Here is a 24,718-nt window from a genome sequence, read left to right on the forward strand (position 1 = left end):
TGTACTTCTGTCTCGTTCTGATTCATGGCTTCTGACAAAGTTCCCACATGGTATATTGACATACAATCAAAAACTGTGATTGCAACTTGGTTTTTACTTGAAGTGTCAACATACCATGTGGGAACATGTACATAATGTAAACTCTGATATTATCTTGATTCTTGCTTTTTGTCTATTCACCAGTATTTTCACCACGCTTATTATTCCTGAAGAAGCCAGAAAGGCGAAACATGTTGAAATATAAGCAATATGAAGGAATATGCTGTCTATGCATGATGGTTGACAACACATGGTTGTACTAATGTTTTTAAAAACATTTTTTTTATATTTAATAAAATTTGTTATTTTTAAGTACTTTCTGTGTAACTATATGTCTATTCACCTAAAAAGTCCCGCACTTTTCATCCATGATTTCAGTTCTTGTATAGAAAAAGGCTTTCAGGCATATCAGATATGTTGCCTGTAGATATATACGTACACTATGCTCCCTACAGAGCCATCTAAAATAGAGGCAGCTCAGCATTCCCATAGATGGGTGGCTCGGGGGATGCCTTGTCTGGCACCTCCTTTTCTCTTCTTTCACATACGTCTTATATCAGGGCACAAGATATTTCTGTATAGAAATGATAATTTTATAGCAGCTGGCACTAAAGCCATGGAATGAACCAGGTATTGGGAGCAGAATAATATGTAATTTTTATTTTTGTCAGAGAGATACACTCATCCTTTAATGAGGTCGTAGAAGCATGACTCTTACGTAACTGAGAGCATTAAAATCAACACCTCCTAATGACCAGTTAATTGGAGTTAACACTAACAAAGTCCTTCTCCTCATCCCCGCTGTGATCACAGGAACAAATGACTGTGTTAAAAGAAAGAGCTTGCTTCATTTTTTAAAAATATTTTTAGAACAAGAAAATTTTTCACTTTATATAAAGCATATAACTGGGACCTTTGAAGACCATTTGCTTCGAAACTCTTACTTAACATTATAATTATATAACTAAAGGCAATTTTTTTTCTTCTCTTTTTTTAGTTTTGAATAGAGTGGATGGAAATTGGAAATTAGAACACCTGCCAAGTTTTTATTACTATTCCCAATACCCCCCCCCCCCCACCCCACATTAAAAAGATTGACTGTCTCTATTTGCCCTGAGGATCATTATCACCAAGAGTGCAAATGAAAGAAAACCACAGGTTTTGGCTTGTCACCAGAACAGAAATAGAGAGGAGAACTTCCAATGGGGATGCTGGTGACAACCAGGGATTTCCTTTCACTTCCTATTTTTGGCTTTCGCACAGGAAGTTATAGGAAATCTCCCCAATGGGACATAGATGGCCAAAAGAAAACTGGTAGGGTTTATAACCCTCCCTTACTCCATCCAAAACAAAACATTTGCTTTTACTTCTACTTTTAGGAAGGAACTTAGCATGCATTGTTTTAAAGCCAAATCCTGTGCACAATAGCCTTATCAGGGTTAAAGCAGTAAAAAAATTAAATCTTTCCTCAAACGCAGCCCTGTCATGCAGGCTTTCTTCTATATCCTGCAAATCTGCTCATTTTCATGTCGAAAACAGTGTAGCTTTGGTTGTACTTTCATCCTGCTCAGCTGTAAGCACTGTAGCTCGGAGGTTGTGTCTCCATTTCCTTCTGCTCTTGGCCATTTACAAAATGAAGCGAGGTGCTGTGTTCTGTGACCGGCTTGGAAATTAAGGTTGGCAACCTAGGAATTCACAGAAAATCCCTAGTCGGCATAGTGATCACATGGCTTTGTTTATCAACAAAGCAATTGATCACCTTGTATGCATTGACATGGTAATCAAATGGCTTTGTTGATGAAGTAATGTGATCACCAAAGCCATATGATCACCATTAAACCATTGGTGTATTGATGTTAACCTCTTCCCACCCAGCCCCGGTGTTCTTTTGTCTGTACACCCGAGGGGGGGGGGGGGGGGGGGCGATCAGCCAATGTGTTGACCGCTGTGATTAGCTGTCACATTGGTCATATGATCGGGAGCTGGTCCGGCCAACTCCTGATCATCAGTAAAGGCTAATGCCGCGTACACATGACCGGATATTCCGGCAGAAAAGGTCAGACGGTCTTCCTGAAGGAGTTACGACCGAACGGACTTGCCCACACACGAACGGACCAAAGTCCAATGTGATGACATATGACTGGACTAGAAAAGGAACTTCAGTAGCCAGTAGCCAATAGCTGCCTTTGCATTGTATTTGGTCCATCGGACCAGCATACAGACGAACGGTTTTCCCGATAGAAATTGATTCCGTCGGCCAGATTTGAAACATGTTCTATTTCTAGGTCCGTCTGGATTTTTGAAGAAAAAAGTCAGATGAAGCCCAAACACGATCGTAATATCTGATGGAATGATTCCGTCTGACCTTTTCTGCCGGAAAGTCCAGTCGTGTGTACACGGCATAAGAGCCGACTATGACAGCTTAGAAGCTGTGCTGGGTACACTCATGTAGCTCATGCAGTGAGTACACTCAGAGCACAGAAATGTGCAGCCTGTGGGTATTAACCGGTTCCCGACCAGCGCACGCTGATGTACATCGGCAGAATGGCACGGGCAGGCATATTGGCGTACAGGTACGTCCAATTTTTAATGCCGCCCTGCAATCATGAGCGCACTGCCGGCGGCACGCTCGCGTGCTGGTCGGGACCCCTGTGAGTCCAGTCGTGGATCCCGCGGACTCGATCGCAGCGGTCATACCCGCGATCGTCTCACGGGGTGGCTGAACGAGGAAATGCCGTTGTAAACAGCATTTCCCCGTTCTGCCTAGCAACTAGTGACGCTGATCTCTGCTCCATGTGATTGGAGCAGAGATCAGTGTTCACTAAATTAAAGCCCAGCCCCCAACAGTTAGTAACACACTCCTAGGAACACTCAACCCCTACACTGCCACCCACTGGTTAACCCCTTCCCTGCCACCCACTGGTTAACCCCTTCACTGCCAGTGTCATTTACACAGGAATCACTTTATTTATATAGCAGTGATTGCTGTATAAATGATAATGGTCCCAAAAATTTGTAAAAAATGTCCGATGTGTCCGCCATAATGCCGCAGTCACAATAAAAATCTCTGATCGCCACCATTACTAGTAAAAAAAAAAATATTAATAAAAATGCCATAAAAGTATCCCCTATTTTGTAAACACTATAACTTTTGCGCAAACCAATCAATAATCGCTTATTGCGATTTTTTTTACCAAAAATATGTAGAAGAATACGTATCGGTCTAAACTGAGGGAAAAAATGTTTTTTTATATATTTTTGGGGGATATTTATTATAACAAAAAGTAAAAAATATAGAATTTTTTTCAAAATTGTCGCTCTATTTTTGTTTATAGCGCAAAAAATAAAAACCACAGGGGTGATCAAATACCACCAAAAGAAAGCTCTATTTGTGGGGAAAAAAGGATGTGAATTTTGTTTGGGAGCCACGTCGCATGACCGCGCAATTGTCAGTTAAAGCGACACAGTGCCGAATCGCAAAAAGTGGTCTGGTCTTTGACCAGCTGAAGTGGTTAAAGCCCACCCTCTTTGCCACCACATTTATGCATTACGTGGGTAACAAGAGGTCCAGATGGGCATACATGGCTCAAATTCTAGCTGATTCCTGCTGAACTGGTGGAAATTCAAGCCATGCGCAGCCCTTTCAGCACCACTTGGTTTGAGCCAGATGAAACATTGTTGGCTGAACAGTGGTTGCATTCAGGTATTCGACTATGTGTATACACTAGCTGGCAATGTTTAGCCTGTGGGGAGCAACAGAAATCTAACTATGTACAGTAGGTGCCGCCGATATTGTGTTTCCAGCGCAACGGGGATCGCGCTGGAAATCACCGCTGTGCTTATCACGCTCGTCGCCCCCACAAGATGTGGTGCATCTATAGGAATGTATTGGGGGCGGCGAGCGGGAGGAGAGACATATCTCGGCGCTGGCTCCCGCGATGGGGCGCGCGGGTGTCAATCTCGCCGCTAGCGGTGGCAAGATTGACACAATATTGGCAGCACCCACTGTATGGCAAGCCTTAGTCTTCACGGTGTCAGGCATCCCAGAAGACTGAGAACAAGATGTAAGTGCAGGGCTTTATAAATATCATGCCTCACCATGGCACCATGCACTCACAGTCTAACAAAGCTGAGTGTTGCCAACATCATCATGTAAACACTGCTGTCTGTATTGAGGCTCACCTGCCCCTGGGTTTGGTTTCAAAGGGGAAGGGGATCCCAGGCATCATGTTGTCAGCTGAAAACATCTGGAAAAAGGTAAGTATTAAAAAAAAGCATAAAATACAGGATGGGGGCATCGGGGCACAGTGTAGATGGGCTTTAAAGCTGGCCATAGATAGTTCAAATCTCGGCCGGTTTAGCAGGGATCAGCCGAGATTTGATATTTCTATGGGCAGGCTGATTGTACCCAAGCCGATCCATTGATCGACTTGGGTACAACCAGCATGTTGGATTTCTAGCATGCAATTACTGCCAGCAGCTATAGCCTGCTAGCAATAATCATTGTGTTCTCCCAGCATGGACAGCTGCCAGTGCCCCCCTGTCCGCAGAACCCAATATAGCCCTGCCGGAGGCATTCCACTGACTGTGTTGATGAGGGAATAAAGTGATTTTCTTTTCTGCAAACCGTGGTTGCAGGAAAGAAAATCACATAATCTATAACCTGCTTTACTGCTGCAGAAAAATGGTGTTACCCAGCTGACAACATGTCAGAGAGTTGTGAATCACAAGTTAGACTGCTTTCACACTGTTCAGTTTTTCTTCTGTTTTTGCATTACAAAAAGCAGAACAAAAATGCATGACCGTTCAATCCTACGGAACTCTTCACACCAGTCATTTGTGGGTCCGTTGCATTTTTAGGTCCAGCATGCTGCATTTTTTGCAGGTTTGGTGCGTGTTTAAAACTGCACCTCCCCATTGATGTGCATTGACAACACATAAAAAAATGCAGTTGTGTATTCGATGTATTTTTGAGTCCTTTTTTTCCCACGGGTGCAGGCTGATGACAGCAAACGCAGCATAAATGCATGTGAATGAATGAATGAATGAAATACTTATATAGCGCACAATGCGAACTGAATCGCCTCTAGGCGCTGTGGCGAGCTTTGATCATCTGCTAAAAGAGGAAGGTCTTGAGTTTTTTCCTAAAAGCCAGGTGATTTTCTTCCAGGCGGATGTTGATTGGTAGAGCATTCCATAGCCGAGGCCCTTGGACAGCGAATCTCCGATCACCCTTGGATTTATACCGGGCTTTGGGCACGAGGAGGAGGTTTTTGTTGGCTGATCGAAGACTGCGGTTTGGTGTGTAATGATTTATTTTCTCCATTAGGTATTGCGGAGCTTCTCTATGCACGCATTTGTGGGTGAGGCAAAGGGTCTTGAACGTGATCCGATTTTTTACGGTTAGCCAATGTAAGCTCCTCAGTGAAGGAGAAATGGATTCCCAGGTTTTTTTTCCTGTTATCAGCCTTGCCGCCGTGTTTTGGATCAGTTGTAATCGCGCAAGTTGATATTGTGGTAATCCTATGTAAAGCGAGTTTGCGTAGTCCAGTCGTGAATTAATGATTGTTCCAACTACCACTGCTTTGTCATTCTTTGGGATAAAAGGGATGAGTCTGCGAAGCATTCGCAGCAGATGGTGAGATCGACTGACTACAGATCCTATTTGCGCATCCATTGACATTTGTGCGTCTAAAATAACCCCGAGACTCTTCGCTTTGGTCTTTGGGGAGATAGTCTGCCCAAAGACGGTTGGTGGAGACCAGGAGGTTTTGGTTGCGGGCTTATGATTTGGGTGTAAGATAAGAAGCTCTGTCTTTGATTGGTTCAGCTGGAGGGAGTTGGTGGTCATCCAGTCCTCTATTGATTTGAGGCAGTTTTCAAGTTGTTGTTGGTGATCTTTTTTTCCATTGATCCGGAAATAAAGTTGCGTGTCGTCAGCGTAAGAGTGGAAGCAGAGATCTGAGCATCTGATGATTTGAAGGAGTGGGCGAATGTAAATGTTGAAGAGAACGGGTGACAATGGAGAGCCTTGAGGGACTCCGCAGGTGACTGCCCGAGTTTCGGAGAGGAATTTTCCTAGTTTCACTGTCTGTGACCGATTTCCTAGGAAGGACGCGAACCATTGGAGATCTATGTCTTGGACTCCGGCTACTTCTGTGAGGCGGACGAGTAGAGTATTGTGATCTACTGTATCAAACGCTGCACTTAGGTCTAGCAGTACGAGGAGACACGGCTCTCCGTCATCTGCTGCTTCGAGGGCGTCATCCCAAATCTTGAGGAGTGCCGTTTCTGTTCCATGACCCGGGCGGAAGCCTGATTGCAGCGGGTCCAGGAGTTTGTGAGTATCCAGGTGAAGTTGTAGCTGATGTACTACAGCTTTCTCCATGATCTTAGAAATGGTGTTGAGGCTTGTAATCGGCCTACGGTTGTTTGGATCCTGAGGGTCCAGGTTTGGTTTCTTGAGTAGAGGTTTGACGATGCCTTGTTTGAGGATGCTGGGAACAATCCCTTCGTGGAATGATCGGTTTATGAGGTGGGTTATGGTTGGAGCCACGATGTCGGAGCATTCTTTCAGTAGTTTTGTGGGGATGATGTCAATAGGTGAGGTACTGTCACGCAGTTTATTAATGATGTTTTTTGCGGTGTCTACGGTAATTGGGGATAGTGAAAATTTTGGCGGTTGCGGTATGTTGGTGCGGACATCCTCTTTATGTATTTGCTGGCTGAGGTTGGATGTTTTCTTCTGACAAATTGTTTCCCTGATGGTTTTGACTTTATCGATGAAAAAATCCGACAGTTTGTCACAGTAATCCTGGGATTCGCTTTCTGGGGGTTCTAGGCACACCGGATTCATTGATTGATTAACCAGTTTAAACAGTTCCTGTGGTTGGTTTGCGGCCGTTGAGATTGTATATGTGCATTTTTACCGCATTTTTGCTACAGAACAGTATGAAAACAGCCTAATGCTAAACAGTATCACAAATACATGTTGGCCTTAAAGTGGTTGTAAACCCTCCCCCACAACTTTGTCCCATGTAAATCAGCATAAAAAACCCAAATGAACACTGCTTGTAGATATCTCCTAACTTGCTTAGTATTGTTGTAATCCTTGTTGTTCTGTAGAATGAAGTCACTGAGCATGCCCAGATCTCCCCTGATTTACGGCACACTCTCTATGTCTTATCTATCTGTTATCAGGACTTCCTACGGCACAACACTGAACTCTGATAATCACTCAGAGCTTCCTCCTACACACCATGTGACCATGTGATCTCACATACAGTCTAAACTTGGCCATTACTGCAGTCTTATCAGCTGAAGCTGATAAGTCTGACAAAGGCAATCATTAGACATCGGCACAAGTAAATACTATGAAATAAACAAGTCAGCTATGAACAGGGAAGCAGGGTTGCCATAGAAACGTTGAATTGAGAAGGAGGCTTGGTTAACAGTACAGGAAGTGCTCAATGTAAGGGCGGAAATACACTCCACTGTGGACTCAGAAAACAATACTTAAGATGGCGCTGGCTAACCCCTGGAAACAAGTTTTTTAAAGTTTCTTTAAACAGTAAGTAATATGTGATTTGGGCTGGATTACAGTGGCTATAGTCTGATAATTACTTATTATAATAGACTAAATGAAAAGAAGCATCAGAGTGGGAGAGTTTACTTCCTCTTTAAGCCTCGTACACATGATCAGATTTTAAGCAGGGGATTGTGGGGTGACAGACTGCCTAAAATCACAATTTTCTGACAACAAATGTTGGATGGCAGGCTAGTAAATTTTCGGTGGACAACAATCTATTGTCAGATTTTCCTACTGTTTGTACACAATCAGTCACACAAAAGTCCACGGTACAAACACGCATGCTCAGAATCAATGCTCACCAAACAAGAGCTGAAATTCCATGTAGTATGACACTACGTTCGTGTTTGTTGGCCAACAATTGTGTACCGTTTGTATGCAAGACAAGTTTCTGGCACACTCCCTTCGGACAAAAGCCTGACGCTCTGTTGGCCAACAATCCAATTGTGTGTACGAGGCTTTAAAAATAAGCATCTGAGTGGGTGATAGGACCAGCAGACACATTTTGTGGCTCTCAGTGTAGATTTTGCCCCAGGGTCCCCTTCTAGTTATTCCTTTGTCACCACGCATGTAGAAACGGCGGTACAAGAACAGAAATAGTCACGCTATAATAATCCTAAAAGCAAATAAGCTGCAGGGTCACATTTCTGCTTCCTTTCCAACATCATATTCGGCTCTTCGCTTTGTTGTTGTGAAATTGATTTATTTGGCGTGTTAACTTCTCCTGTGTCTATTTCGATTTTTGCACCTGAATAAAAAAAAAGGATTTTGCCAGCTCAGCTACCAAGTGACCCATTTACCAGGAGCTGCGAGTGGTCAGAGATGGTGCTCTGCGGCTGGCACAAATTAATTATTCCACACTTCATCTGGCCCCATTAATTTGCATCCTCGGTGACATCTAGAATGACATGGCTCTATATTGATGTGATTAACCCCGCTTCTTCCATCTCCGGGCAAAGCTACAGCTCATCATCATTGTGCTGCAAGACACAGCTCACATCTTCTCTCCCTACACTGGTGTAAGGAACGGGTTAATGCAAACTAAAGCAAAACCCGTGATGTGCGATTTATGCAGACGCAGTTTAGAGTGAAACAAAAATGGCAACCACCCCAATTTATAAGTAGCTTTTAAAGTAAGGTGCATGTGGAAGGGCTTTGCACAGCACAAATAAAATATATGTTTTGCCAGCACACTTACCAGCTAGCCAGCAAAAAAAAATAATATATATATATATACAATTATACCATCTAATTTGTATTAAAAACAGAGGTTTTAGATACGCAACATTTGCAAATACACTATATTACCAAAAGTATTGGGACGCCTGCCTTTACACACATGAACTTTAATGGCATCCCAGTCTTAGTCCGTAGGGTTCAATATTGAGTTGGCCCACCCTGTGCAACTATAACAGCTTCAACTCTTCTGGGAAGGCCGTCCACAAGGTTTAGGAGTGTGTCTATGGGAATGTTTGACCATTCTTCCATAATCGCATTTGTGAGGTCAGGCACTGATGTTGGACGAGAAGGCCTGGCTCACAATTTCCACTCTAATTCGTCCCAAAGGTGTTCTGTCGGGTTGAGGTCAGGACTCTGTGCAGACTAGTCGAGTACTTCCACCGCAAACTTGCTCATCCATGTCTTTTTGGACCTTGTTTTGTGCACCGGTCCAAATCATTTGGTGGAGGGGGGGTTATGGTGTGGGGTTGTTTTTCAGGGGCTGGGTTTAGTTCCAGTGAAGGGAACTCTTAAAGTGGTTGTAAACACTTACAGACCTAGATTAAGGCGTACCTATAGGTCCATGAAATATCTCCTACACCTACACGGTTTAGGAGATATTTGCAAAAAGACAGGCACCGCTGTCTACGGTGCATGCGCCGTAAACAGCGGCACGCAGGCGCACTGAGCATGCCGCAGCTAACGGTGATATGCCGTTAGTGGCGGCTCCCGTGCGCTTCGTGCTACAGGGGACAGCAGTGACATCGCTGGCTCCTGTGTCAGGTAATTGAAACATAATGGGTTACTATGTGATGCATAGTAGCCCATTATGCTTTACCTTTGCAGGGAGACAAAGAGGAAATAAACCCATCAAGGTTTACTTCCTCGTTTACTTCCTCTTTAAGGCCCATACACACTATCAGTTTTTCTGCTGAGTTTTTCCTTCCGATTTACCAAAACCATGTAGTGCAAGGGCCTGCCTGATTGCATACAAATTGCAACTCCTAAGATTTGACTTTATATTATATGGTTTTGGTAAATCTAAAGGAAAAACTCAGCAGAAAAACTGATAGTGTTTTTTCACCTTAATGTATACTATGCATTAAGGTGAAAAAAAAGCCCCCTGGCCCCCCTGTCTTACTTACCTGAGCCCTGGAATTTCACCCAGGACCGATTCATACATTCAGCAGCTATGGACGCCAAATGATGGACTCGGGAGCGCGCCTGCAAGGTAATGTCTGTCAGGTACAAATTTAGTTTTTGCCTCAGAACAGTAGTGGGGTTCTGAGGGTTTATTGTGTAGGTTTAACTTTGACATCAGTTTGGCTGGGCTGTGTTAGAGTTCTGCCTGGTCATGTGTACAGTTAGGTACACATGACAGGCTTAGAACCAGGACTGGTTGGGAACGTTTTGGGTATCAGCTTCCCCAGAGCCAATCAGTGGGTGCGCCTGGCCGCTCTGAGGAGTCTGGGGAAGGGTAATTAAGATGTTGAAGTCACGTGTTCTAGGTTCGTTCGTGAGGCCCTAGCGGTCTGTTCCCGATTCTAGACCGGGTAGCCCCGCGAGGGGTCCCATTCACCGGGAGCGTCCGTCGCTCCGCAACATGCTTCGGTTGGCTGACCCCAATAGACCCGCCTAGTCTGGGGTAAGGATCCGTCTGTTCCCAAGTCTCGGAACCAGCTGGTCTGAGGGGTAGTAACTGATGGAGGATTCAAGGCGTCCAGGTGTGGTCTCGGCTTGGAGGGGCACCGCAGCTCGTGTAAGCGACCGGGGGAGGACTCTTCGGAGGAGGGCCAACAAGCTGGCATCCTGAGAAGTGCCTGGTTGCTGGGTTGTGAAGGACACTGACAAATTCACGCTTTTTTCCAGTACTACCAAGGAGACAGAGAACGTTGCAGGTACTGAAGAAAAAGGTTCCTGTCCACTTCTGTTACCAGTTACACAAGGTCAAAGATTTCACAAGTTCTGGATCAAAATGCTGATTGCCATAATCTCTGGCTAGAGATTTGTTCAGCTTTGAAGCACCCTGCTACGAGTGGCTACTCTCTGGGTGACATTAGAGACTTTCTGATATTAGCAGTTCAAGGTTCCTGAGTTTCTTCACCCTTGCCTTGTTCCCATACGAGACTGTATTTGTTGGATGTTACCCCTGCAAATGAAAACCTTTTCTAAAGGACTTTTATGGTGTCAGCATCCAAAGGTGTTGGGTACTAACTCTGGGAACCCCTAGACGTGGAAGAACCAGCCAAGCGGAGGTAACAGGTAAGCCCAAAAGTTAAGGCCGCCCTGCCAAGGGTTATGGCCACTAAAAACACCTTTGGGATGAGTTAGTGCAGAGTTTGCAAGCCGGGCCTTCTCGTCCACTTCAGTGCCTGACTTCACAAACACACTTCTGGAAGAATAGTGAAACATTCCCATAGACACACTCCGAAACCTTGTGGACAGCCTTCCCAGAATAGTTGAAGCTGTTATACATATAATGCATTAAGGTTAAAAACCATAAGGCTTTAGAACAGGGATATGCAATTAGCGGACCTCCAGCTGTTGCAAAACTACATGTACCATCATGCCTCTACCTCTGGATGTCATGCTTGTGACTCTCAGAGTCTTGCTATGCCTCATGGGACTTGTAGTTTTGCAACAGCTGGAGGTCTGCTAATTGCATATCCCTGCTTTAGAACCACTGTACTTTAGAAACTGTGCCAAAAAAAAAAGCAAAGGGCTGACCACCAGTCTTACCCGGAGCCCTCTGGGTGGAGGTGGCCACCTTCGTAGAGTCATGGCTTTGTTTCTGAATATATATATACTGTATGTTTTATCTGGTTCAATGTGATCTTCTCTTGAGGACAAAAACTCACAAGACATGTCAACTACAGCAGTTAGATTGACACTCATCAAACCTTTTTACTGTTTACGGTTATTTTCCATTATGGCTTGGAGTGCACTGCATGACAGTCCATTTATTAAATTAATAACCGTATATACCATTTGGAACACACATCAGTTATCTGTCCAGCACCAGGGAAGTGCAAAGCATTAGGTAATTACATAGCCAGCTTTCATGTGATTACTCCTCATTTTACAAGATATGTATTTTTCAATCACTTTCACAAATAACGTAAAAGCAAAAAAAGACAAGAGTGTGTTTGTCACAGATGATGTATGCTTCTTCGTTGCTGTTGTGAACCCTCCAAACATTTAATGAAATCAATAGTTTAATGGGTTAGTCCAAAAAAAAAAAATTATTTTAATTTTGGTTAGCTGCAGACGGGTTGAATCGTCCATTGTTTAGTGACGCAGATGTTTCAATGTGCACCTTCCCTGTCCATTAGCAGGGGTCTTAATCTCACTGCTAGAGTTTAACCACTTCCATATGGGGCCTATTCTGGCACTCGTAAAAATCATACAATTTTTGTTAGCAAATTACTCAGAACTCCATAACATTATATATGTTTTTAGCAAACACCCTAGGGCCTAGGGAATGAAATGACAGTCGTTGCAACTTTTTATTTCGCACAGTATTTACGCAACAGTTTTTCAAACAAGGTTTTTTTTTTTTTAAATGAATTAAAAAATAACAAAAAAGTAAATTAGCCCAATTTTTTGTATACTGTGAAATATGATGTTATGCCAAGTAAATAGATACCCAACATGTCATACTGTAAAATTGAGCATACTCATGGAATGGCACCAAACTTCAGTACTTAAAAATCTCCATAGGCGATGCTTAAATTTTTTTTACAGGTTACCAGTTTAGAGTTACAGAGGAGGTCTAGAGCTAGAATGGTTGCTTGCGCTTTAACACACGTGGTAATACCTCACATGTGTGATTTGAATGGCATTTATATATGTGGGCGGGACTTACGTGTGCATTCGCTTCTGAGCGCGAGCTACCGGGGACAGAGAGGTTTTTAAAAGTATATTTTTTTTATTGTTTATTTTACTTTACTTATTTTTTTCTTACATTTTCTCTTTTACATTTTTTTTTATAACTTTTATTCCTTTTACAAGGAATATAAACATCCCTTGTAATAGGAAGGGTGCGTGACAGGTCCTCTTTATGGAGAGATGCGGGGTCAATAAGACCCCACATCTCTCCTCCAGGCTGGAAAGCGTGAGATCAAAAAAAAATTATGATCTCTTGCTTACCAGCTGTGATCGTGGCTTTGTTTAAAATCGCGGCCTGGACATGATGTCATAAGGCCTCCGACGGTCATAGAGATGATTGGTGACATATGGTCACCAGAAATCTCTATGGTCATCATCTGGCAGCGGCCGATTCTTTCTCCGGATCCTCGATGGCACGGGAGAGCCCAGAGAAGCACTGGATGGCTGTGGGAGGGGGATGTCCCCTCCCGTCGCCTGTAAGAACAATTAAGGGGTGGAACTGCCGCTATGATTGTTCTTACGGTGCACATAATCACTGGCTGAAAACGAGGATATCTCAATGATGCCTGTAGCTGCAGGCATCATTCAGATATTCCCACTGAAAATCAAGGACGTCATATGATGACCTTGGGCTGGAAGTGGTTAAAGGCCAAGTTCACCTTTTGTAAAAAAAAAAAATAAGTGCGCATCTTTTTGCAGGAAAAAAAATGTGCTTTATTATTATTTTTTTATCCTGCAGCCTGCAGTGTAAAGCATTCCACTTGCGATCGGTACATACGGACAGATAGTTACTACACTGCAGGAAGAATCAATGAACTATGGGAGCGCTCATCAGTCAATTCACAGTTCATTGAGAACTAAAAGCCTTGTACCACAATGGAAGAATGTACTTGTAGTTCATTTGTTCACAGGAAACCATGAATAAATGGCGGGGCTGCGCGGGTGCGTTTTTGAATTGTGACATCGGGTGGGGGGGGAGGATCCCTCACTCATTGTCACAATGAGGGTTTTGGGGGGGGGGGTGCAGGTGCTCTTTGGTAACATGTTACATATTACACCCTAATTACAAGTGTAACATGTTACTAAAGGTGAAATTATCCTTTAAATGCTCATCTAAACTCTTATTAAACTCTTATTTTTCCCTCTTTGTTTACCTGAATAGAATATTTACATTTATGCTTATGTGCAGAGGTGCGTTTTATTGTAGCATTAGGCAGGGGCATTGTCATGTGTCAATGTGCATTTACTTGTGTGTTCAGGTGATTTTTGCACCCGTTTTCAGTGTGTTTTTAAGTTTAGGATTTGGAGCGATTGAGATAACAGCTATTGACCAAGAGATACAAGAGATAATGTTCCACTGCAGGCACTCATCATCACAAATCATCCGGCTCAGAGAGCTGGCTCCTGGCGGTCACTGGCCGCTACAAAGAATCCATCCAAAAAAAAAAAAAACTCACGAAGAAGAAGCGAAGCTGCTCACTGGTTTAAAAACCTTGTTCAAGTTTATTCAACTCTCCGATATATAGAGGGTTATTTACTAAAGGAAAATCCACTTTGCACTGAAAGTGCACTTGGAAGTAAACTCGCTATAGATCCAAGGGGGACATGCAAAGTAAATAAAAAACAGCATTTTAGTTTTCACATGATTGGATGATAAAAATCATCAGAGCTTCCCCTCATTTCCAATCTACCCTTTAGATTTAGAGCGACTGCACTTTCAATTGCACTTGCAGCGCAAAGTGGATTTGCCTTTCGTAAATAATCCCCATAGACTTTTCCACCTCCAACACGCTCACCCCAATGCGTTTTACTCTAATTAGCGCATACTCATAGGGTGTGACCCTATGAGTAAGCTTTAAAGCAAGCCACTCCTGAGCTCCCTAGCTGATATTAATATGACGTTAATAATTCTCAAACTGTGGATTTTGTACGCTAAAGTGTTTTAGTCACAATTCTGCTCTCATAGAAAAATGCCTCAGTTGTGAACTTTGAAAATGTATTTCTCTCCAGTGCTTATTGTCAGAAACCATGAATCAGACTGAGACAGAAGTACAGTTAAATCACACTTGTTAATAATAAAATATATATAAAAAAAGATATATAACAACATAAAATATAATAAAAGAAGGTAAACAGAGTAAACGTAGTCAAAACATAGCAAGAGTTCAGGAACCAGAACGGATAGTCAGACAAGCCAAAATGTCAGGGAGCCAGAGACAAGTGTAGTAGAACAGCAAGCAGGATCTGGAGCCAGAAGGAATGTCAGCCAAACAAGTCTTTAACAGGAACACAGGAGAACGTCTCTAGAGATGTGACCAAGGCGAAGGCAGAGATCATCTGGACTGGATGGCTTAAGTAGGCAGGACTGAGGAGCAGGATATCATCAACAGGCGAATCTCTATGGAGAGATAGGAGCTTGGAATTAGCTGAGAGTTGAGCCGCCAGCTTTGAGAAGAAAGGGCTGAGCCCAGTCCTGACACTTATACTATAGACATAGAGATGAATGACATATTGTTTTAAAGTGCCCCCCCCCTTTCACATCATAGCCTGCCCATATCACAGTTGCCCCCTCACACCACAGCCCTCCTCCATATCAAACCTGCCTCTAAAGACAGTCCTCTCTTACAAACACAACCCCCCCCCCCCCCCACACCCCCTATAAGACACCTTTCACACTGTAAAGTGCCTGAAGACCGCTTCCTATTAATTTCAGTGTGACGTTTCACACTGGGGCGGTAGGCTTGTGGGACGTTAGGAAAAGTCCTGCAAGCAGCATTTTTGGGGGGGTTTGGAAGCGCTGTATTTAGCATTCCCAAAACGTCCTGTCCATTGAAATGAATGGGCAGCTCTTCGGAAGCACCGCAACACGGGCGTTTTTAACCCTGCTAGCGGCCGAAAAGCACCACTTAAACATCGCTAAAGTGCTGCTAAAATGAGCGTGAATGCGGCCGCTGCCCCAGTGTGAAAGGGGTCTTAATCAAAGTCTCCACTGCAGTTACAGCTCTTCCCTTGTCACAGTCCTATCTTAGCATGTAGGAGGGTACTTAGCAGCCTGAACTCTTCTTCTGCCGTCGCCACTGCTGCTATTAAAACACACAACGGAGGGCGAGAGACATAGCAGGGTGGATTCCTCTTTTGTATATGTATTTGCCTACCTCCAGCCACCACTGGTAAACTCAGAGAAGGGAAGAGGGCGGGAGATACAGAGGGCCTGCACTGAGGGTGGGAGCTGACCAACACTTCTTAACAAGCGAAAGGTTGGGCAGCTCCCACTCACTGTGTAGAACAACCATATCTCCCACCTTCTCTCCTGCTGCAAGTTTAACAGCTGTGGTGGCGGCAGGGGGGCAAATACAAATAAATGAGAGGAATCCACCCAGATGTGTCTCCAGCCGTCCGCTGTGGGTTTTAACAGCAGCAGCAGTGGCAGGAGAAGAGATCAGGCTGCCAAGTGCTGTGGTCTGGACAGGCCCGTATCCAGATTGTGGTCTACCATTTAGTGAAGCCCGCTATAGAGGAACCCTGTTCCTCATGACTCCCTCTCTGCCCCTCCATTCCTGTGGTTATGTTTCACCAGCAATAAAGACCTTCCCACAGGCTCCCGTTTTTTTACCTTTTTTAATTCCTTCCACCAGCATTTTCTTCTTCTTAGGCCCTAGGACATCATGCTTAGAGCTGAAAAATTCATTTAGCTGTGGTGAGCCATGAGATATGCAAAAGATTATCAGAGGGTGTGTAATGTGAAGCCATATTTTGTATGGACTGCACTAGTTCCTATGCCTAGTCTCTGCTGATAATGTCACCAGTCCCTCGCTAGAACTGCAGAGGGGGTGGGAAGGAGACCAGTCACCTTGCTCACAGACCGCAGACGGTGTTGAGTATTGCATACCACCAGATATGGGAATTATAAGAGAGTGCACCATTTATCAGTGCAATGTAACACAGGCGCAGCAATTGATGGAATAAAGTGTATTTTTGTGGCAGGTATTTCAATAACCACGGTTATTTTTACTGTTTCTGGATGTCAGATTTAAGGAGAAAGCAGAGGAACATTATAGTTTTGTGTTGAGGATGGGGAATAGATGAGAACACTAGTGGGGAGATCAGGGGCGGACTGACAACTCATGGGGCCCCCGGGCAATAGGAGATTATGGGGCCCCCCCAGGCAATCAGAGATTATGGGGCCACACAGTATACACACACACACAGTATACAATCACACAGTATAGACATGTTTCTATTTGCTGAGAAGGTACTGGAGAGGTGGGGCAGCAATAATCTTGGGATTTTTAGACTAAAAGGATGTCGGTAAGGGACATTTCAGAGACAGATGTAAAAAAACACAGATTTTTAAATACTGTCCCTGGTTTTACTGAGGCTGGCAACCCTGATGGGGCCCCCTTGTGGCCTGGGGCCCTCGGGCAGTGCCCGAGTGGCCGAATGGTCAGTCCGCCCCTGGGGAAGATATATACACATTTATTAGACCAGTTCTAGGGACAATAAGTCACATCCACATCCTTAAATAGAGTATAGATACATTAAAATTGGAGAGAAACATTCTCTCATAGGTGCAGGAGGACTTTAATGGATTAGACAATGTCACCGAGGTAAGCACAACAAAACAGAATTGTATCAAATGTCGTTTATCACTCCATGCACCAGAACTCTTCAAGCCTTTATTGGTTATAAGTATCATCATTGGCAATATGCCATATGTTGTTCACAGACTTATCTTCCGTCACAATGTTTTTTATGACTTTTGTATGAATAAAATGTAATTTTAAACAATTCAGTTTTATCGTGCTCACTTGCGTGACAACGTCATATCCATTAAAGTCCTCCTTCACCTATGGGAGAATATTTCTCTCCCATTTTTATGTATCTATACCAGAGGGGAGATGTCATCACCAAGGTTCCCAAAGCCCATTGTTGATTCAACTCTTAAGATCTTGTAGTGTATTACCTACTGTTTCTGGCTTACATCCGAAAGTCCGCAGAGATCTCAGTCAGGTTATGGCCAGACCATTGTTCCTGATCTTTGTGCACAGCATACTGACAGGATTTGTACCAGCTGGTTGGAGAAAAGACAATGTGGCACCAATATTCAAAAAAGAACAGAGACAAATCCATGGAATCTACAAGCCAGTCAGCCTAACATCAATCGTTGGTAAATTATTGGATGGGGATGATAAAGGACTATAACCAAATATTTACTGAGGAAAAAAAATCTCATAAGTAGTTATCAGCATGGGTTTACAAAAGGTCGTTCTTGTCAGACCAATCTGTTAACATTCTACGAGGCGGTAAGCTGCCATCTAGACAGGGAAAGGCCTGTGGATTTAGTGTACCTGGATTTTGCAAAGGCATTCGATACAGTCCACCATAAGCGCTTCAAGCTGAGGTCTGCAGACATGGACCATAAGGTTTGTTCTTGGGTAAAAAAACTGGTTACAGGGACGTGTCCAAAGGGTGGTGATAAATAACATGTACTCAGACTGGTCTGGAGTGGTAAGTGGGGTCCCCCAGGGTTCTGTCTTGGGACCAATTCTACTCAATGTATTCATAAATGATATAGAGGATGGGATAAATAGCTCAATCTCAGTTTTTGTGGACCATACAAAATTAAGCAGGGTAATGACTTCAGATCAGGATTTAGAAATCTTACAGAAATACCTTAACATAATTATGGAGTGGGCAACTACATAGCAAATGAAGTTTAATGTGGAAAAATGTAATGCACTTGGGGGCAAAAAACATTAATGCAAACTTCTCACAAGGGGGAGAACCACTGGGGGAATCCAGGGTGGAGGGAGATCTGGGGGTCCTAGTAGATGACAGATTGAGTAATAGCATGCAATGCTGAGCTGCAGCTACCAAAGCCGGCAGAACATTAGCATGCATAAGAAAAATGCATATTCTCCAGGGATAGAACGATAATCGTACCACTTTATAAAACATTGATTAGACCACATCTGGAGAATTATGTCCAGTTCTGGTCACCAGTCCTCAGAAGGGATGTGCTGGAACTGGAGAGAGTCCAAAGTAGGGCAACAAAACTAATAGGCGGAATGGAGGACTTTGATTACAGGGAGCGACTGCAAAACACTGAATCTATTCTCGCTGGAGAAACAGTGCTTGAGAGGAGATATGATAGCGATTTACTAATGCGTCAATGGCGAACCCAGCATAGCGAAAAAGCTATGCAGTCCCCAAGGAGAAGCGCTTTAACCTTAAACTGCGCAGTGTTTTTTTTCACTGTCAGGGCCATAAGGATGTGGGACTCTCTTCCACAATTGGTGGTCACTGCAGGGAGTATGGATATTTTTAAGAGACTCTTGGATGTGCATCTTAACCACTTTAAGACCGGACCATTTTGCTGGTAAATGACCAGAGGTCTTTTTACACTTTGGCACTGCGCTGCTTTAACTGGTAATTGCGCGGTCATGCAATGTTGTACCCAAACAAAATTTGCGTCCTTTTCTTCCCACAAATAGAGCTTTCTTTTGATGGTATTTGATTGCCTCTGCGATTTTTATTTTTTGCGATATAAACGTAAAAAGACCGCAAATTTTGAAAAAAAATGATATTTTCTACTTTTTGTTATTAGAAAAATCCAATAAACTCAATTTTAGTCATACATTTAGGCCAAAATGTATTCAGCCACATGTCTTTGGTAAAAAAAAAGTCAATAATTGTATATTTATTGGTTTGCGCAAAAGTTGTCACATCTACAAACTAAGGTACGTTTTCTGGAATTTACGCAGCTTTTAGTTTACGACTGCCTATCTCATTTCTTGAGGTGCTAAAATGGCAGGGCAGTACAAAACCCCCCCAAATGACCCCATTTTGGAAAGTAGACCCCCTAAGGAAATTGATAAGAGGCATGTTGAGCCCATTGAATATTTTATTTTTTTGCCTCAAGCGATTGAATAATGACAAAAAAAAAATTTTTTTTTTTTTTTTACACAAAGTTGTCACTAAATGATATATTGCTCACACATGCTATGGGCGTATGTGAAATGACACCCCAAAATAAATTCTGCTGCTTCTCCTGAGTACGGGGATACCACATATGTGGGACTTTTTGGGAGCCTAGCCGCGTACGGGGCCCCGAAAACCAAGCACCGCCTTCAGGCTTTCTAAGGGCGTAAATTTTTGAGTTCACTTCTCACTACCTATTACAGTTTTGAAGGCCATAAAATGCCAAGATGGCACAAAACCCCCACAAATGACCCCATTTTAGAAAGTAGACACCCCAAGCTATTTGCTGAGAGGCATGTTGAGTTCATGGAATATTTTATATTTTGCCACAAGTTGCGGGAAAATTACAAACTTTTTTTTTTTTTTTTTTTTTTTCACAAAGTTGTCACTAAATGATATATTGCTCACACATGCCATGGGCATATGTGAAATGACACCCCAAAATAAATTCTGCTGCTTCTCCTGAGTACGGGGATACCACATATGTGGGACTTTTTGGGAGCCTAGCCGCGTACGGGGCCCCGAAAACCAAGCACCGCCTTCAGGCTTTCTAAGGGCGTAAATATTTGACTTCACTCCTCACTACCTATTACAGTTTTGAAGGCCATAAAATGCCAAGATGGCACAAAACCCCCACAAATGACCCCATTTTAGAAAGTAGACACCCCAAGCTATTTGCTGAGAGGCATGTTGAGTCCATGGAATATTTTATATTTTGCCACAAGTTGCGGGAAAATTACAAACTTTTTTTTTTTTTTTTTTTTTTTCACAAAGTTGTCACTAAATGATATATTGCTCACGCATGCCATGGGCATATGTGAAATGACACCCCAAAATAAATTCTGCTGCTTCTCCTGAGTACGGGGATACCACATATGTGGGACTTTTTGGGAGCCTAGCCGCGTACGGGGCCCCGAAAACCAAGCACCGCCTTCAGGCTTTCTAAGGGCGTTACAGTTTTGAAGGCCATAAAATGCCAAGATGGCACAAACCCCCCCCAAATGACCCCATTTTGGAAAGTAGACACCCCTAAATTTAGGGGTACACTAGTGAGACTAGGTAATAAATGGCGGGTGCCCTGAAACTATAAAAAAATAACTAACCAACCAGCGTCACCTGTAACAGTTATATGGTGATCACTGGTGAAAGGGTTAACTAGGGGGCAATCAGGGGGCTTTATGCGGTAGTATATGGGGGTCCCTGGCGCTATAAAAAGCTGCGGCGAACCTAAATACCTACTTGCCTAACTAGCGTCACCTGTGACACTAATACAGCGATCAGAAAAACGATCGCTTATTAGGCTGGGTTCACACTGGAGCGATGCGGGAACGCCACGAATGCGCGGCGGGTTCCCGCATCGCATGCCTCCCGGCGGCAGTTCACACTGCCCTATGCGAACTGCTGGGAGTGTCAGTGAAATGTTACTGACACCCCCAGATCAGTTCGCATATCGCAGTGCGATCTGAAAACTCGGATCGCATGGTGTGAACACCCATGCGATCCGATTCTGCTGCGGGCCAAAAAAAGGGTCCCGTGCGAATTTGCGGCGGGTGCGGCGGGTGTGGCGGGTGCGGCGAATGGCTGAACTCGAATCGCACAGAGATCGGATGTGATTTGCACTGCAGTGCGGTGCGAATCACATCCGTTCTCAAACCGCTGCAATCTGAACCCAGCCTTAGTGACACTGGCGACGGGGGGTGTTCACGGGGTTAAACCTTTATTGGGGGGGTTAGGGGGGTACCTTAGAACTAAAGGGGGCTAACCCTAACTGCCCTAACAGTTATTAGTCACAAATGACACCCGCCGGGTGATCAGGGGGTTAAACCTTTATTAGGTAATAAATGGCGGGTGCCCTGAAACTATAAAAAAATAACTAACCAACCAGCGTCACCTGTAACAGTTATATGGTGATCACTGGTGAAAGGGTTAACTAGGGGGCAATCAGGGGGCTTTATGCGGTAGTATATGGGGGTCCCTGGCGCTATAAAAAGCTGCGGCGAACCTAAATACCTACCTGCCTAACTAGCGTCACCTGTGACACTAATACGGCGATCAGAAAAATGATCGCTTATTAGGCTGGGTTCACACTGGAGCGATGCGGAAACGCCGCGAATCCGCGGCGGGTTCCCGCATCGCATGCCTCCCGGCGGCAGTTCACACTGCCCTATGCGAACTGCTGGGAGTGTCAGTGAAATGTTACTGACACCCCCAGATCAGTTCGCATATCGCAGTGCGATCTGCAAACTCGGATCGCATGGTGTGAACACCCATGCGATCCGATTCTGCTGCGGGCCAAAAAAAGGGTCCCGTGCGAATTTGCGGCGGGTGCGGCGGGTGTGGCGGGTGCGGCGGGTGCGGCGAATGGCTGAACTCGAATCGCACAGAGATCGGATGTGATTTGCACTGCAGTGCGGTGCGAATCACATTCGTTCTCATAAACCGCTGCAATGTGAACCCAGCCTTAGTGACACTGGCGACGGGGGGTGATCACGGGGTTAAACCTTTATTGGGGGGGTTAGGGGGGTACATTAGAACTAAAGGGGGCTAACTCTAACTGCCCTAACAGTTATTACAGTCACAAATGACACCAATGCAAAAAAAAAAAAAAAAAAAAAAAAAATGACATTGGTGTCACTGTGACTGGGGGGCAGGGGTAATTGGGGGGGTGATCGGGGGGTAAAGGGGGGGTGTGAGTGTGCCTGGCATGTTCTACTGTGTGTGTAGAGTGTTGGTGCAACTCACCGATCCGCTCTCCTCCGTGTCGGAACGGAAAATACCGACACGGAGGAGAGAATACATCACTTCCTCTCCTGTGTTTACATTACAGGAGAGGAAGTGATGTCACGGGGGATTTCCATTCGTCGAGAGCGATCGCGAGGGGGTGGCCATGAATGAATGGCCGTCCCCTCATCCCTGATCTCTCCCGAACGAATGCCGACCGCCGCAGGCACCGGGGGGGGGCCCGATCGGGCCCCCCACCCGCGGGCAGGCATGGACTTATATATACGCCAATATGCCTGCCCGTGCCATTCTGCCGACGTATATCGTCGTGCGGCGGTCGGCAAGTGGTTAAAGAACACAATATACAGGGATATGGGAAATAATTGTAGACACTGACACATGTGCACCTACACAGGTTGAACTCGATGGACTATAGTCTTTATTCAACCTTACCTACTATGAAACTATGTAAGGAAACGCTGTTCAACGTGTTTATTTTTCTATTCACAGTGTCTTTCTTTCAATGCCATAATGGAGGAGCTTGGAATATCACTAAAACATCCGAAAAGACTAAAAAAGAAGTCAAAGGTGAAGGCGCGGTCGACTTTCACGAGTATGCTGACCTGTCACCAGAGGCGAATAATCAGGAAAGAGACAATGGCATAGAAATGATGTCACTTAATACTGGCCGGGACTGTATAGAGGGTTTTTTTTTAAAGGATTGTGTCTCCTTTTTTTAAATTCTTCTACATGATTTTTATAACAACACGTGAGATCTACATCACATGGAGAATGTGTAAGCCACACACTGGCGCACTGGATCTATTGAAAGTAATGTGTGAATCTTTTCACTACATCACCTGCAGCATTCCATCACCACCATGTACAAATGATCTGTGTGCTTTGGGAATAAAACACACTTTGTTTTTCAGTATAATGCTAAATAAAACACATTCTGTTTTTCAGTATGATGTGTGCTTTGGGTTTTGTTCTTCAGTTGCATTGGTTGTAAAAAGACATCTACCCATCATGTTTGATTTGTTCCCACGGAGCATCCCTTTAAGTTGGTCCTTACTGCCAGTGGGGTGGGACGGTCTTCCTGATCACATGACCACTGTGATTAGCTGTAACGTTGGTCACATGATCAAGAGCCCGTCCTGCCAAACATGGCTAGAGTCTGAGAGCTCTCTATGATAGCTCGGTCACCGTGCTGGGAGTGCGCAGTCAAGTGTGATAGCAGCACAGAAACCTTGGCTGTCCATGGGCACATACGCTATATTACCAAAAATATTGGCCTTTACACGCACATGAACTTTAATGGCATCCTAGCCTTAGTCTGTAGGGTTCAATATTGACTTGGCCCACCCTTCACAGCTATAACAGCTTCAACTCTTCTGGGAAGGCTGTCCACAAGGTTTAGGAGTGTGTCTATGGGAATGTTTGACCATTCTTCCAGAAACACATTTGTGAGGTCAGGCACTGATGTTGGATGGGAAGTCCTGGCTCGCAGTCTCCACTCTAATTCATCCCAAAGGTGTTCGGGTGAGGTCAGGACTCTGGACGGGCCATTCAAGTTCCTCCACCCCAATCTCGCTTATCCGTGCAGGCATCCCAATACTTTTGGTAATATAGTGTATGTACGGCATGTAGATGCTAAAGCCCACCCTCTTTGCAGTCACATATATGCACTACATGGGCAATATGAGGTTAAACAAAAAGCAAAAATAAATTCAAATTAAAAGACTTGTATCCTCAAAACTCCAAATGCACAGCTGATCCAAAGGAAAGCAAGAAATCTTATGAGGTGTGATTCGATTTAATCTAGCAGGGAAAAATGAATTTCTGATCCTGATAAAGCATTTGGATACTCCTTGGATCAACAATACCATCTCTTTTATTTATAGCCAGCTAGATGTCTTATTTTGAAACATTTAGTATTTTTAGGCCATCTACAGGGTTAGCTAGCACTATCCCCTTTGGAAGACTATTCCACAGTTTAACAACTTTTACTGTAGAGACCCCTTTCACTATTTATATTATTTAAAATATATTTATAGTGAATACTATTTATTCTGCCTTTATGCAGGCAGGCGTGGACTTGATGAAAATGTGTTCAACACTGGGGTTGATTTACTAAAACCGAGGAGTGCAAAATCTGCTGCAGCTGTGCATAGAAACCAATCAGCTTCCAAGTTTTCTTGCAAAGCTTGCGTGATTGTAAGGGATTTTTTTTTCTATTTTTAAATAACAAACATATCATACTTACCTCCACTGTGCAGCTCG

At 44.0% G+C, this 24,718-nt stretch overlaps 1 protein-coding gene across 6 annotated transcripts in view; it reads left to right on the forward strand.

The window, feature by feature from the left end:
- Positions 1–23,403, forward strand: part of GRIK1 (glutamate ionotropic receptor kainate type subunit 1) — a 626,279-nt gene extending 602,876 nt beyond the window's left edge. For 3 of the 6 annotated variants that reach the window (XM_077480009.1, XM_077480011.1, XM_077480013.1), the window contains one exon: positions 22,946–23,403. In XM_077480009.1, the coding sequence (XP_077336135.1) occupies positions 22,946–23,101 (156 nt within the window). In that variant the 3' untranslated portion in view covers positions 23,102–23,403. The remainder of the gene's footprint in view (positions 1–22,945) is intronic. The other 3 variants (XM_077480010.1, XM_077480012.1, XM_077480014.1) reach the window with 1 other exon arrangement.
- The last annotated feature ends 1,315 nt before the right edge of the window (positions 23,404–24,718 follow it).

The sequence above is a fragment of the Lithobates pipiens genome, unplaced genomic scaffold (genome assembly GCF_037356315.1).
Source record: "Lithobates pipiens isolate NorthernLeopardFrog02 unplaced genomic scaffold, aLitPip1_a1.2 Scaffold_16, whole genome shotgun sequence".
Classification (NCBI taxonomy): domain Eukaryota; kingdom Metazoa; phylum Chordata; class Amphibia; order Anura; family Ranidae; genus Lithobates; species Lithobates pipiens.